This window comes from Myotis daubentonii, chromosome 12 (genome assembly GCF_963259705.1).
Source record: "Myotis daubentonii chromosome 12, mMyoDau2.1, whole genome shotgun sequence".
In the NCBI taxonomy this organism is placed as follows: Eukaryota; Metazoa; Chordata; class Mammalia; order Chiroptera; family Vespertilionidae; genus Myotis; species Myotis daubentonii.
In genome coordinates, this window is record NC_081851.1 from 66,932,306 (window position 1) to 66,948,747 (window position 16,442).

The window sequence follows — 16,442 nt, forward strand, 5'->3', positions numbered from 1 at the left end:
GAGAGATTGACAAATCTGTGGAGCGGGGGACTCCTGGGAACTCTTGTGCCCACTTCCGTAATTTTAAATGAGTTCTGACATGCCAGCACCAACCACATCCCCTGCCCAGAACCCAGCTGAGTCCCTCCCACTGCCCCCTGATGAGGGGTGTTCAGCAGCTGGTGGAGGAAGTGGTGACTTGCATGGGACCTAATCCAAGACTCAGAGAAAGTAAGAGAGAAACTTCAGGATTCACAGGATTGCTGCTGTTGAATTGAAGAAGTTTTCTCCTTGTTGATTTTTGGCCAGGATACTCAGTGTTCTTCCTTTAAAAAGAAGAAAGAACACTAGTGAATCCTCTGTGTATTTCTTTATACAAACTAGAACAAGGAAGAAGCCCTCTTAGACAATAAGCTTAGGAACAATAGTTGCTTGGGAATTGACTTACATCTTTAAACATTTTATTTTAACTTGCAACTTCGAAATGGATGCCAATTCATCAATCTCTTGATGTGGGGCCAAGACCTTTGCTTGCAGCGTGGCTCTGTTGACTGGAGTTCTGCACTCTCTTTCAGCATAAATCACATCCATGACACCACCACACCACAGCCATGATTTTCAGTTTTAGTTTTGCTAAAACAAATAATTTTGGAACACTTATGAACTAATCTAGAGGCTTTCTGGATTATAAGCTTTTTCTTTTCTATCTTTTCTGTTGCCTTATTCCTGCCTAATTAAGCAATAATTATTTTTAGTGACTTATCGCTTCATGTCTTTACAAAATAATTCAATTTTTTCTTGCTCATGTTGCAGCAACTTAATGAGTACAGCTGGCATGCAGAGGCTCGGGGACAAGCCTAACTGACTCTCAGGAGGTGTATAACCCAAGTGAGAGGAGTGGAAGGTGTAGGAGTACTAGAGAGTACCCTTGAACATTCAGTTGACCTTGAATGTTCAGAGGACACGGGGTGATTCCTTGAACATACATTCCTTGAATGTAGAGATTATGCTAATCCAGCAGGCAAATTGGTCACATGGAGGCCAGTTAAGAACACTTCCACTACGATTTTCCCTCACAACTGTGGCTATGCTGAATCTCCTTTTCCCCAACCCCGATGATTTACGGGCTAGGTCTGTGGAGGTGGACTCTCAGGACCCTCTTTCTGGCTTGATACATAGGATGAATGCCTGCCTCCCGCAGGTCTGTGTAGTGCAACCTCAATTAGGATAACATGGAACTTGAGTAGAAAAGGAATAGGATAACCTGGGCAACACTGGGAAGAAGCCAAAACGTTTCTTGGATGCATTCTTTTCAGATACTGCTCTTCTTCAAATGCTCCCAACCCCTGAAATGTTCTTCTAAAAGATGAAGCATTGACATTTAACAGGTTTAAACCTATGTGCAATATAGTAGAAAGTACAAGAGTTTTGAAGATAAGTAGTCTTGGGTTTGTATTATCTCTTACCATTTACTACATGGGCAATTTATATGAACTCTGAGCCTCGGTTTTCTTGTTTATAAAATGGGAACAATAATATTTGTGTCATGCATTTATTGTAAACATTAAATTAGATCAAGTAAAATAGCTACCTTAAATCCTTTCTGGAATGAGGCAGAACATAAATAAACATATACACAAACAACTGAAATGTGTTTCGTGAGCTTGGCACAATGCTCCCTAGACTTTCTGCATTTGTACATGTGTCTCTATCTCCACATGGGGGACTTGAAAGGAGTCCCCAAAATCTTGGTGCTCTGGGCCAGGAGGTTCTTCCCAATCCCCAAAGCATCATATGTTCCTATTTCACTTTCCTGTAAGGTCATCACTGTCACACTAGGTTTTGGAGGAAAAAGCACCACTAACATCATAATAGCAGCATTAACTAATGCTTATTGAGTGTTAGCTAAGTGTTCTATGTGTCTTAACCCATGTAAACCTCACAACACCCCTCTAAGCTTCTGTTATCGTCCCTGCTTCTTAATGACAGAACTCAGGCACAAGGAGGTTAGTTTAGGTAGCTGGCCAGAGGCCACAGCTAATAGGAGACAGAATTAAGATCATAAAGCAGCAAGTCTGGGTCGAAAGTTTGAGCTCTTAATATATTTCTCAGGAAGGAAGGAAGGAAGGAAGGAAGGAAGGAAGGAAGGAAGGAAGGAAGGAAGGAAGGAAGGAAGGAAGGAAGGAAGGGAGGGAGGGAGGGAGGGAGGAAGATTAGAAGTTAGAGAGGGACCAGGGCAATGAACCCAAGACCATTCATTTTCTCTTAGCTCAAAAGCATGAGAAGAATTAGGGAAAACACAGTTTGGGAGCACCTCCTTAGCCCCCACCCTGAGAAGGCCAGGCCACTTTCCAGATCCCTGTCACCCATACAGTCTCTGATGAAAACTGAGACTGCTTTCTAGCCTCCGGTGCTAAGGTCTCACCCGAGTCCACCTGTGGCCCAACCCAGCCCATCCCTGCCTCAAGCCCCCTTTGTTCCTGAAGTTCCTCTCCCGTGGAGCCATAGCCACCCTCAGCCTCAGGGCAGCTCATTGTCAGGAGCCACTGGGAGCCACAGCCTGAATCAACCTGTACCCTCATTCCCATCCAGATCTGATCCTCTCCAGGGCATTTATCCAACTTCTGGGAAATTGTGAAGGGCAAGGGAATAAGAAAGTTAAGGCTACTTAGATAAAAGACCCCGTGTCACATACCAAGTATTATTATTACTACAGAAAATTAACTAGCAACAAAGAACGCCACACTAAAATTTACATTGATCTGGCTCTTTTTTCCCTCCCTGCTCTCTCCCATAAAAACGTTTTAAATGCAGGTTGATTTAATGGAAACAATAAAAAATAGTGCTGAATGGTTTATATTTGCTGCAGAATTACTACAAGGTATATTTTAAGGAAAACTTGAAAGTTATGTGTGTGGGGGGGTTTTCTTTAAGATAAGACTAGGGAGAGAAATGCAATTGCCTTTTTTTTTTTTTCCTGTATTGATCTAGAGGAGCTCCCACAGGCTCAGTTCCTTGTTTCTAACAAATCTTCACACCTTAACATTCACGTCCAGACACTTGTCAAGAGAGCGTCTTAGCGAAGAGACATGTGAGAGAATATCAGCTGTGTGGCCTGCACCTTAACAGTGTTACACTCGGCAGTAATGATAATCATGTGACTGAGCTCTACATGGTTGAGCTCTAAACTGGGTGGTTCCCATCATCCTGGTCCTAACCTGTGAGTTTGGCTGTCCTGGCACAGGGGTTAGTCACCAACTGAATGACTTAGCTATGGTCACTGCCACAGAGCATGAGAATGGGCACGTCATTTAGTTTCAGGTCACCAACCATGTTCCCCGGGGCCAGAAGTTGAAACAAAGCCATACAGAAGTGATGTTTTAACCTCAAGAAGCTTGTAAGGGCATTTTAAGATCATGTCCATAAAGACTATTGAGCCACACTAACTTGGGTTTAAAACTCAGCTAGAAGCAGAGGATAGGCCTTCAATAAATGTTAACTGTTGTTGATCATATCATTAGTGCTGTTATTATTGGTCTTGCTGCTATTTTTAATATTTACATTGACTTGGTTCACAGCTGACTGCCTTGTAGAGAATAATCTTACATCAGGTGAAACCTCCCCTAGTTAAGCACTCAGGTTGTTTCCATGTCTCAGTTATATGATTCCCTGATTCCTTTGTTGGGTTCTAGGTAGATGAACAAGAGCTAATTTGATGGTTCCTTCCCAAGCCCTGCTTCTTTTTTAAAAAAGGGGGAGGGTTGTAGATGAATGGGGACCCAAGACCTATGTGATGAATCAACTCCCAAGCTTCCCTCAACCCCCAAATTTCCCATCTTTAGGTTCTTCTTAACAGGGAAGTCATCATTGTCACTTGACTAGATGACAGCTAATGATAATGAACTCACATGGACTTTCAGAGTAACTCAGCTTCACTACAATATAAATTTTGGTCAATAATGTCAGAATCTTATCTTAATATTTAACAGAAATCTGTTTATGCATTTGCTCTCTCATTCAGCATATATTTGTTGAGCATCTGTGATTTATTAGGGACTGGAGACACAAAGATGACTGATCCACCAATCCTGGTTTTAAGGAGGTTGGAGGTGGGTAGGTAAGACACAGAGACCTCCTTCCGATAAAGGCCAGTGGAAAACATTGACTCATGCCAGACTGGACTGCCTACTCTCTGAGCACACAGCCTGTGGGGCCTCTGCTCATGAGCTCATGCCTTCTGCCTCTCTGCATTGCCCTTTCACCAGTTCCCGCTCACTCTTCATTACTCATCTTCAAGGTTCACCTCTCCTCCTCACTCAGTCTGAGACACCATTTGGCCCTCTAGTATGTAGTTCGTAAGCCACTTACTTAGCTCTTCTATACTGCCATTCACTATAAATTTTGATAAATACTTTTACTCTTTCTCACTACTCTGTAAGTTCCTGGAATGCAAAGCTAAATCCTAAACCTTTAGGGTCCTCAGAGCACTTCATACTTTACCTAGTATGTAACAATGCACCGATAAAGACCTGAAAAATGGAGTTCAACAAATTCTAACCAAGATCTAGACACAAGGCATCTTTGCACATGCTATAAGAAGATGCAAATGTAAATAAGAGGCTTTTACTATAAGTGAGATGGGATACTTTGGAGGTTCTGGTCAGAAGGTTGATCTGTTGTTACAGTCTCATCCTAATATGTTTTCTTATATGGGTGTTTCAACATAACTTCTTGGGGTTATGCCTAACATATGAAGATTCATTTAACTAAGTTTTTTGTTTGTTTGTTTGTTTGTTTGTTTAAACAAATAAGGTAGCTGCTATTCTTAAATTACAAGTGTCCTTATCACTTTCTCTTACCTACATTCTTTTCCCCCTTGAATCTCATAAGTTAGCTGAGATGCATATAGTTTCATGGACCCATGTCATTCCATGAAGAAAGTTGTCTTCTATAAGAATAACTCCTGTTTACTGAGCTCCTAATAAACATGTTCCTTTGCATACATCCTTCTCACAAACCCTCACAATACAGCAAGCTAGTCCTTATGGCTTCCATCTTTAAAATAAGGAACCCAAAGATCAGAGAAGGCAAATCATTTGCCTGAGATCACTTAGCTAGTGAATGGTGGAGCCAGAACTGAATCTAGGCCTTGTGGTATTACAACAGCTAAAACCATCTCAGAAAGGCATTCCATTGACTAGCATGTAGGGTTTGAGGGCTCACTTTTGTGAGCTAGCCCCACATCAACATTGTGCCTATAGGAATGTCACACAGCCACAAAATAATACACTTTCCTCTATCTTGTCAACTGCCATCTCTGGCCCTCACATGCTGTCAACAGTGCCCCTTCATTCTGGGCTTAAAATAACTCGGTGCCTTTGTCCTTTTCAGACGACTGCCAGCCCTTCAGTCTCATCAGCAGACGTGCCGGGCATTTCCTCTAAGCATGTAGAGACTAACCTGGTGTGGAATGGTGGGAGCCTTAGAGATTCTTTTTGTTCCCAGGCCAGAGCTTCTTAGGATTGTTTGTTTTGTGTATGCACGTTCTGATATTTATGTCACTGTCTGGCTGCCTATCTATCCTCCAAACCCAGACTGGCGATCCCTCTAGCAATGCTGAGTAGACATATCCTTTTCCATCTCTGTGATTCCAGTGATACGAAAAGCAACTGGATACATAGACTGATCCATGGTTTGCAATGCTCTTTGTTCTGCCTCTCTGGGAGCAATAATATACTTGATTTTAACCAAGTGTCTGACCTCGGGCAAGTCTCCATTTCTGCAAGGGGGTGGAAGTGCGTCGCTTTGCAGAAATAAATCTGTGAGTTTTGGGCTAATAACTCTTCTTCCACCTTCTGTAGAATATTATTTGTCCATTGCAGCTTTCAGGGCTTCCATAAAGTGTTTTGTCACCAGGACTCCTGCAATCTGTGAGAGAAGTTAAGGCATCAGAACTTTAAATTCAATGCCCACATTTTGCTAATAAAGAAACTCAACCCCCAGGAGGTGCAGGAACTTACTGCAACCCATGCAAATTCAGGACCAGAATATGTGACTCACCCCCAATTGAGAGGCCTTTTACATACTACTTCCAGCCCCCAGGTCAGAATGGACCTTGACATTCACAAACCATCTCTCCTGCCTTTTTTGATGGGCTCTAATTTATTCATTATAGTGAAGCCACTCAGCAAAAAAAGTGTGGTCAGTGTTATTCCTCAGCAAATTCACACAAAGTTGAAGACACTTTCTCTGGCTAAGAATACAATTGATCCGGAAACATCCACAATTTTAGACTTTCAGAGTAAAGTGCCTTGTTCAAAGTCATCAGACAAATGAAGGACAGAGCCAGAACTGGAAGCAGAAAGCTTCAGAAACACACTGGAAGATAATGGATGGTTACAGGCTATCCATACAGCTTTTCTGGCTTCCTAAAGTCCAGGTGGACTCCCACACTGTCAAATTGATTGATTGAAGCATCATTGCTAAGATGTTCTCAAATCCCCAGCACATGGATATGGCTGCACGTTTGTTTCTAGGTCAGAACAGAGAACTTCCTCCTAAGAACACCAGCTAAAGATGAAATCAAGACCCTAATGAATGAGTTTTATGAGCACTGGAATATAGGTAAAGAAAATGGAGACAGACAGAAGAGAGAGCTTGGATTTGTTTTTCATGGGGCTTTTGGCTCTCTCTTAAACAAATCTGACCCTAGGTATAAGCTTGCCCTCTCCTGGTCCCAACTTCCCTGGTTATAAAATACATGTTTGGCAACTGCTCTGAAAGTTATTAAAGTTGCAGCAGTAAACTATGGGAGGCCAGAGAATTTCAGACAAAAGTTATTGCATCAGTAACTCAGAAACTAATTCCTAAAACTCTTGACACATTTATCCAGAGGGCTAGTGCCAATATAGAAGTGGAAATCATTGTCAAGGGCCCCTGTGTACCTGGAATTAAAATCCATCATTCCTCGGAGCAGGGAGCGACAATTCTTGGCAGAATCTGAATAGTCACGCCTTTCACCATCACCTTCCCTCAAAAGTAAGTCCCTTTATTTTTCAGAAGAGCAAGAACATTTCTAATTTGTTTGTTTTCATAAGAACCCCTCATCTTTTCCAATATTTCTTTCTTTGACAGCCCCACATTTAAACCAAGAGGCCTCCTTGTCCTTATTCAATTACACTGGTTTTATTTTGGATAGAAAACCAGCTGGGCACAGTAACAGAGAACAAACTTTACAACAGCAATATCCCTTCTACAGCCTCTACTGTGGGGAACCAATACACTTTTATTAAATGGTTGAGGCATTGGCTCCAGTGATCTGAATTAACTACAGAAGAGTATAGAACGGGAACAAAACTACCCTCTTCGCTCAGCAGGCTCCCAGTGCATGCTGAGCAACATAGCAGGAACCAGAGACTCAAACTACCATTCTGGAGGCCTGCTGAGGGACCAGTGGTTGCCTCAGGCAACACCTTTGTCAGGGAAAGTTAGCAAAGATGGAAAGACTTCATGGGTTCCAGTGTTGCCACCAAATGGCAAAATGGGCCCGCTGACTCGCTGTTGGAGGACTAATATGACTCCGAGTTTTAGATGTCCGTGCGCCTTGACCCAGGCTCTGGGAATGTGTCCCAAGGCAGTGGCTACAGAAGTAAGTACACAGGGCTGGCTTCAGCGTGGTGTAAAAAGGAAAAATGAGGAGCAGTGCACAAATCATTAAAAATGCAATCATTGAACTGATCCTGTAATCTATATTTATTGTCTCATAATAATAAAACATGCTGAGACATGCCGTTGAGTGGCAAGGTGCAGGCACAGAGCAGGTGCCGTGTGCTCTCATTTATTTAGAATTACAGCTGAAAGGCTGTTCACTGAGGTGTGGACAGTGGTTTATCTCTGAATAATGACTTCTAGGTGACTTTTCTTTATCCACTTTCCTGAATTGTTGGACTTTTAACATTTTTCATAATAAGCATCACTCTATACTTGTGGGGGAGGATGCCTTAAATGTTTTAAAACATAAAGCTAGTCTTTCCCTGAATTCCTTAGCATTTGCACTACTATACCTAAGCCCAACCTAGTGGTTAGTCCATATAAAACACTGTGATGAGTTCATGCATGTACAGAGTCCCCTGTTATCTGCAGGTGTATGTTCCAAGTGGATGTCCGAAATTGCGGATAGTACTGAACCTTATATATATTCTGTTTTTTCTGTACATACCCATGATACAGTTTAATTTATAAATTAGGCACAGTAAGATCAACAACAATAACATAATAAAAATCGAACAATTATAACGATTTGGTGTAATAAAAGTTATCTGAATGGCTTTGGGGCTGTTACTAAGTAAAATAAGGGTGACTTGAGCACAGCACTGCGATACCATGACAGTCGGTCTGATAACCCAGATGGCTGCCAAGTGACTAATGGGAGGGCAGTGTATACAGCTTCACAAAAGAATGACTCACATCCTGGGTGGACAGAGCAGGCCAGTGTGAGATTTCATCAAGCTACTCAGAACAACACACAATTTAAAACGTATGCACTGTTTATTTCTGGAATTTTCCATTTCATATTGGGAACTGTAACTACAGAAAGCAAAACCATGGATAAGGGCAGATTACTGCACACATATAGCAAAACTCATCAATTTATACATTTTAAGCCATCAACTTATACATTTAGTACATGCACTCTTGTATGTCAATTACACCTCAATAAAATTATTTTTTGAAAGGAAAGAAAATATGAACTAGTCCATATAATTTCCATTCTCCACACAAATTGTCAAAATAATATATATTTCTTTAAGAACCTGAACCATTGTTGGGAAGCAAATTTGATGTTCCAATCAGTGACAGAGGCTGTTCCCAGACGTTAATCGCCTGAGTGAGGTGTGAAAATGTTCATTTAGCAGATTCTCTGTTACCCCACCGTGGCAGTGTCCTTGGTGATAGGTGGATGCAAAGCTTGCTGTTTGACCTGCTTTTGTCTTTTTCTGTTTGCACCTTTTTGCAGAATCCACGTCAATCTTAGGTACTTTTACCCCAAAATACATGCTTCAGTGCACTTTAATTTTCCTGCAGTAAATAAATAGCCCTTGCAAGCTTTCCTTAAGTAACTACATAGCAAACCTGAGGATTCTGAGACTTGGGGATCAGATAAAATTCTGAAAACCAAGCATTCTTTCCAGAGATAATTATAAATAGACAGATAAATTGTTTAAAGGCTGTTCCTTCACTCTGCTGCCAGGTTTTCTCAAGTATATATATCTTTTCCTGTAAGACAAGCTACTGAAATATCTCACAGGTCTGTAACTGCCTAAAGAGAATGTGGGGGGGGGGGCACCACCAGTGGCCACAGTGGGTTTAGAAATTGGGTCTCTGAGTTAGCTGGACAAGACAGGAACAAATGTCCATGTGCTGCTCTCAGGGCCGCTCTCCTGCAAGCCATGTAGGGCTCCATCTCCTGTTGGCAATGCCCTTGGAGTGTGGGCCCTGACGCCACTGCAGGGCAGTCCCTCTCTGCAGGTTAGGCCTGCTTCTCATCACTGTTTTCTGTGCTTCTCCCTCGCCTTCTATGCCACCAGCTGGACGGTGCTGCAGGGAAGAATTGGGCGCCCGGAGAACCCGTTCCGAGTGGCCCTGGAGTACATCTCAAGCGGAAACCGAAGCTTGTCTGCAGTGGACTTCTTTGCCCTGAAGAACTGCAGTGAAGGTAACTGGGTCTGGCTTGCCCCTTCACTCCTCCATAGCTTGTTGTCTCAAGTGTGTCAGTAACCGCCACCATGATTAGCTGGGAACGTGGGCGTTTATCTAGAAAAGTCTACAGTGCTTAGGGCTGATTCTGAACATCATCAAGTGCTTCACAGCCCAGATGGTTGGTTTTCAAAGATCTAATATAACATTATATCTGCCTAACTTAAAACTTCATCGCACAGAATATTGTCTTCATTACATAACATATTAGCTTCAATTCTCTGGTTGCTGAATGATTTCACCATCTTTCTTAGATTTTTATGGTGGAAAATTTCAAATGTACACAAATGAATAGAATAATGCAATGAATCATCAGAAACCCCCCACCCAGTTTCAGTAATTACCCACATTCTGCCAGCTCTTCCAACTCCTCACCCCGCCAACTTGATAATGATTATTATACTTTGTTTTTCCTGAGGCAAAACTTATATTAAGTATTTTTTAATGATTTGGTTTAAGCTATTATTTAGAAACAACATGGGAAATGGTTATATGTCAAATTTTTCACTTATTTTGTAAAAACCATTGGAGCATGGTCCACTGTGTCATTGAATTCCTTTGGCTTAAGTCCCTGACTGTGAATTTATTTCGAGATGCCATCTCTCTCCTGAAGCATAATTGATTGGGTTGGGGTTTTTTCTGCCTTTTTTTTTTTTAAACCAGGAAACTGAACTAGATCACCGTAATTCTATCTGTGTAGTTTTTTTATGTCTAGTTCCCCCTCCCTCTATAGAATTTTTTATTTTGTATTCCTATTTTCAAAATCATATTTTATATGTATCTCTTTATTAGCTATTACCTCAATTCTGATTGGTAAGCAGAATGCAATGGATCATAAGTAGACACAGGGTGGGGCAAAAGTAAGTTTACAGCTGTTTGCATGGAAAATAATACAATAATTAATAAATAATAATACACAAATGAACTCTGTGTTTTGCATATCACAACTGTAAACCTTCTTTTGCCCTCCCCTGTAGATGATGTTGATCTTCCCTTGATCTTCAGAAGGCCTAGCTTCATGACTATAAACGTTCTTTGTTGTTTCCATATGCAGAGGGTATAGAGACGGGTACAGGAGAATCCACAGGAGGAAGTTGATTTCATTCCTGCTATTCTCCTGCTGGGTCTTCTCTGCCCAGAGGTACCCTGGGAGGGAGCTCTCACCTGTGCCAAGGAATGTGTGGTCTTAGAAGCCCAAGAATGACGTGTGGACAAGAGGGAAGCCTGTGGCACTCACAGACCTAAAGTCTCCCAGTGGTTCTCAACCTTCCTAATGCCGCGACCCTTTAATACAGTTCCTCATGTTGTGGTGACCCCCAACCATAAAATTATTTTCGTTGCTACTTCATAACTGTAATGTTGCTACTGTTATGAATCGTAATGTAAATATCTGATATGCAGGATGTATTTTCATTGTTCACGACCCACAGGTTGAGAACCGCTGGAGACTGTTCATGAACAGCCATAAAGGCCCTTAACATACAGCCATCTGTTGCATGTAGAGGTCCGGTGTTAAATCTCATGCCTCTTGGAGCTTGTGTGTGAAAGAGACTCCCTTAGGTGGGGAACTGACCTCCCAGCGCCGTGTGCTCTGTCTCTTCACTCATCGCTAGTTTTGCAAGAACTTACAAAGTGTGTACTCTTTTTTTTTCTTTAATCAAAACTGGTTTATGTGTGGGGGACAGAAAAATCACCATAATGTGATAGATTGAAATTCAGTTCAAGTTGAAAGGGTGGTTAACCTGTGATGTGAGGCAATGTACAGGAAACATGCGGTTTGGGAGTAAGCCAGGAGCTTGCACAAACGTTTCCGCACTCACGAACTTGGGGATTTGTGAGTGCCTCTGGACGTCATCAATCCTCGCAGATGTCAAGGACCTATGTACCGTCCAAAAGAGGCCAAGAGGGAGCTAGTTTACAGGAATGTGACAGGGAGAGGGTATCATTTCCCAGAATTGGCCTAACCTTATTTGAGCAACGTCACGAGAAGGGAATAAGAGCCTACAAATCTCCAGGCTCAGCACAATTACTCCTGCAAAAAAATTATTTGCACCTTTGATCAAGGATCTCACCGAGTTGTGCACATTTTTTTTCTTCCTTACCCTACAACTCCCTTTCACCTACAAAATTGTTCCTCTATAGTTTATGTTGCATTTGCAGCGAGTCTGTTGTAGAGTTTAAAAGACCTGTTTCTTGTCTGCTTCTCTATGCTTATGAAACCAAGAGAGTTGACCTCTCTTACTATTTCTAATGATCCAGAAAGTGTTTCCTCTGGCAGGACACATTCTTAGCAGAGGGAGAAAAGCAGTCTGCCTCTGGTTCTCTAGGGAAGGTGGATTGGTCAAGAGACTTAGGAAGATCCTAACGGTCCAGCTACCTCCCATCAGAGGCTCCAGGTCCAAGAACAGATGGGCTCCATGGGGAAGCAGATGTTCTCTGCACTCCTCTGGCTTGGACTCTTGTGGTCACCAAGGGGTGTGAAGGGGTCAGTGTGGATGTGTAAGGCATTTCGATTTTAGAACAGTTTACTTCTTACCAAAGTTATTTATGTGCCTCACTCAATAGATGCTAAGTTCCTGGAATCAAAGACTGCATCTTCTTTTGTCATCTCTGCACTCAAACTACTAAAAACTACCAGTGCTTTTCTCCTGGTCTGCACTGAGGAAAGATATTCCTGTTACAGGGTAGGAGAGAGATTGTAGCTTTGGAATAAGACAGAATGAGGGTGGACTCCCAGCTCCATCACTGACCACCCTCTTGAGCTTACAAGAGTTTTTTAAAGTCTATGAGTTTCAATTTTTTCATCAGTAGATGGGGCTAATAATACATAATTATAGGTTTGTTGGGGAATTGAAACTGATATTGTGTGTAGAACCCCTGGCACAGAGCTTGATACAATCAATACTGTTGCCCTCTCTGTCCTGTGGCCCTGACTGAGCTGAATGCCCTCACTCTGGAACCAGGGCTGACTAATCCTGCACAATTACCCGGGTGTGCTTGCAGGCTCACTCCCACATCTCACTTTCTGTCTGGGCTCTGTCTGAGCCGATGGGCCAGGGAAAGGTTACCACCTTCCCAGCAGAGTCTAACAGCCAGGATCCACGCTCTGATTTTGAAGGCAGCTGCAGAGTTCTCTTCCCTACTCCCTACGATCTATGCTTTTATCTCTAATAAAGTCATTTTTCTTTTGTGGCAGGGTACACAAAATTCATTATGTAATGTAAAGGGATAGGACTGTTTAATCCTGTGGGGATGGTTGGAAGCCAGGGAAGAGCCTAGAAGTCCTTCAACCTGCTTACCACGTGGCCTTCCTCAGGCTGAGTTCAGGGTCTAACACAGCAGGGCCATAGCTGGTGGAACAAGGAAAGGATTTTGCTAGTCCCTCCTTTTTCTGCTAATGTTACTGCTGGTGGCAGAGAGTCTCTAACTTTGGGAGGGCTTATTCATAAGCACTAATAAAGCCAATAAAAAGTGCTTAGGAACAATAATGATTGCTTGGGCAACTATTTTAAATATCTGACCGCTGGAAATCACCCAGAAATGGGGGGCAGACACCAAGGTTTTTAAATATAAATAAAGAAGGATCTAGTGTGCTGAGGTCATTGTACTCCCACAAGAAAATTACTTTCAAATTACAACTACATAAAAGAAATAATTGAAAAGATTAATCACACTGAAATAATTGGTCTATTTTACAAGTAATTTGGAGCAATATTCAGTCATTGACATCAATGTCTAATGGTAAAATAGTAATGAATTTCATTCTCTCTAATGTATTTATTTTATTAATGGTGCTAAATGGTGTTGTTACTGCTTATAAATATTTCATAACTTTTAATTCATCAAATGTTCAAATAATTTCTAAAAGCATTTATTAGCTTTAAGTAACTCTTAGTATTCAATATGCGATTGACACACTGCGGGGTAATTTTAAAAATTATTGTTTTGGGTAATGGGAGTCTCTTTGAATGTAGAAGATTAAACCCCAGTTATTAATAAGACCAGAACTCTCGCTGGTGATAAATGAGGGGCTTGGTGAAACTGTGTTCCCTCTGTAGATCTCTAAGGCCCCTCTTACAACCATTCCTTCAAATCTATGGCTATGAGAAGAGCAAGGTGGACCAAGATAAATTCTTTCCATAGATGATAAGAGAAAGGTCAGTTTAGACATTGGTTTCAATCCACTACCTCTCCCACACCCTCTTCATGTTTCTGAAGCTGATGGCAGGATTCATACATCCCAACCTCACCTCCTGTCTCTCTGTCTTTCATTCTTTGATGGAGGCCTTAATGAGTGAAATGGGCAAAAAGATGCAGCAGATGGACAGTGGAAGGAGAACAGGATTTTCGTAAGAAAAGCATGGGTTTAAATCCTACCTCAGTTGCTTGGTGCTACTACATGTCCATTACATTCTATAGTATTAAATAATTCATGGATGAAATGAAGACAGTGGTACCCAGCCTGGTCCGTGTGAGTTAAGTGTGATAGTGTGACATGGTGTCTGCATCCTAGTGGGAAATCAGCCAGGGTTAGTTCTGCCCCTTTTTGAGTCACCCAGTGGCTTTGTGACTCTTAACTGACCATGGTTCAAACAATTGATATGAGTCATTGAGAAACACTGGGTTAGCAGCAAATTGCTCAACTCAGGGGCTTGGTGAGGCTTAAGGACGTTCGCTGGAGGAGGGAAGGTAAGTCTGCTCTCCGGGTTCGGGCCCACAGGCTGAGACCAGGCTGCCTCCAACGCCTCAGCCACACAGGAATTGGCCAAAGGCATTGGCTGTGGGCAAGTTAAGAGGGGCCAGGATCCAACCAGTGGGTTAGGATCAAGTGGGGCCAGTGATTCTTAGACCTTGAGGATAAGTAGTGGTGTTCTGGGAATGTGAAAACCCAGAGTCCACAGAGCTTTGGTTTTACCAGAAGATTGGAGTGGAGGGACATTTTTATATGAAAACCAGCATGGCTATATATTGCACTTTAATGCAAACTACACACAAATTTTAAGATAAAGTGTGGGCTTTAAAGACACTGTCTGTTCATAGTGATCCCCAGATTCTGGGAGGTGACTTCACCCCTCTCTGCCATTTGGGGCACATCAAAGGAGATGTTGGGGAAGCACCGCTCCAGGAAGACAGAGGGACATGGGTGAGGGAAGGAGCCAGGCCTGGGAGCGCCTGCCGGGAAGCTGAGCCAGAGGACAGGTATCCTCTCACTGCAAGTGACAGGTGAGTGGATGGTAGGCAGAGTCCCAAAGTGACACCAGAGACCAGCATTGGGGCTTAACCCGCCAAATCAGGCAGATAAGGGTTCAGTTCCTAAAACTGAGGTCAAGGTTAGGGTCAGACTAAGCAAATATTATATTTTAAAGTCCCCTGTGCATTGGCCTACAGCTTCTTAAATTTTCCCGAGGACAGAATTGATCTCAAAGTTGGTTTGGTTTGGTTTTCCTATTTTGTTTTGTTTTGCTTGAAGAAAGACATCAGGAGCTCTAACTGGTTTGGCTCAGTGGATAGAGCGTCGGCCTGAAGACTCAAGGGTCCCAGGTGCGATTCCGGTCAAGGGCATGTACCTTGGTTGCGGGCACATACCCAGTAGGAGGTGTGCAGGAGGCAGCTGATCAATGTTTCTCTCATCGATGTTTCTAACTCTCTATTCCTCTCCCTTCCTCTCTGTAAAAATCAATAAAATATATTTTTTTTTAAAAAAGAGAGATATCAGGAGAGGTACTAAACTTGTATCTGAAGAGCTGGGAGACATTTTAGTTCTGCTCTGCCCAGACCCCTGGACAGACCTCCCCACATCTGGAGCTGGGGGACCCAAACACCGACATCCTCCAGAGTGGAGGGCCAAGCACAAGGACTGAGGAAGCTGCCTGCTGGCTGATGGCATAGGCTGGGAGGATGGGATACAATGCTTTTTTTCCCTTTACTAATGGTTATTTTGAAGTTTGGGGCATTATTTGCCTTCAAGTTATGCTGCAAACACGGTTTTGTGGACCTTTAGTTTGCCTTCCCAGCTGTGATGTGTTGGGGAGGAAACACTGGGAGGCAGTTGCAGGGCACCTGCCCAGAAGGCCCTGAAATCACAGCTTGGAAACCACAGGGCAATTGCTCGGTGATCCTTCCTTCCCTCCACCCAACATTCTGGGATTCTCTGTGTAGCATTTGGGTAGATGTACAGTCTTTTGGATGTTGCTGCTTCTGCTCTTTCATTTAGCTCTTAGCCAGCATTTTGTGTCTATAAAATGCTTAACAAACATTGACTAATTATCCCTCATTAATCATTCATGCAACTGGTAGACCAGGGTCTTATCATTTCCTTCAAGAACAGGCATGTAATATCCTGTCTGAATCCCAAGTCACGCGTAGGGGGGGGTGATGGGGCTATCATGGCAGCACTGGGATCCTCCCCAGCTCACAGGGGGCCTGGGCCGGAAGGTGGGCATGGGCTCCATGAGGCTACCTCCTCACTAGGATGCCTTTTTGCTCTAATGAACAGGAAGGACGAGCCACATCGCGGGCCAATGGCAGCTGAGAGGCAATAAGCTTTAATTAGAGGCTTCTTCCTGGAAATTCACATGAACATAATAGTCTGTTGTCTTAAAAGGCCCAGAGAGGTTGAATGCCTCAACTTTCTTTTGCTTTTATAAGCTGATCCTTTCAGTCATCTATGAAATCTGAATATAATGAAAACATTGGCTCTAATCAGC

The 16,442-nt window shown here is 42.7% G+C and overlaps 1 protein-coding gene across 1 annotated transcript in view; it reads left to right on the forward strand.

The window, feature by feature from the left end:
• The window catches only part of ALK (ALK receptor tyrosine kinase), a 577,143-nt gene that overhangs the window by 424,504 nt on the left and 136,197 nt on the right, over positions 1–16,442 (forward strand). The window contains exon 5 of the mRNA XM_059660239.1: positions 9,567–9,694. Coding sequence (XP_059516222.1) covers positions 9,567–9,694 — 128 coding nt within the window. The remainder of the gene's footprint in view (positions 1–9,566; positions 9,695–16,442) is intronic.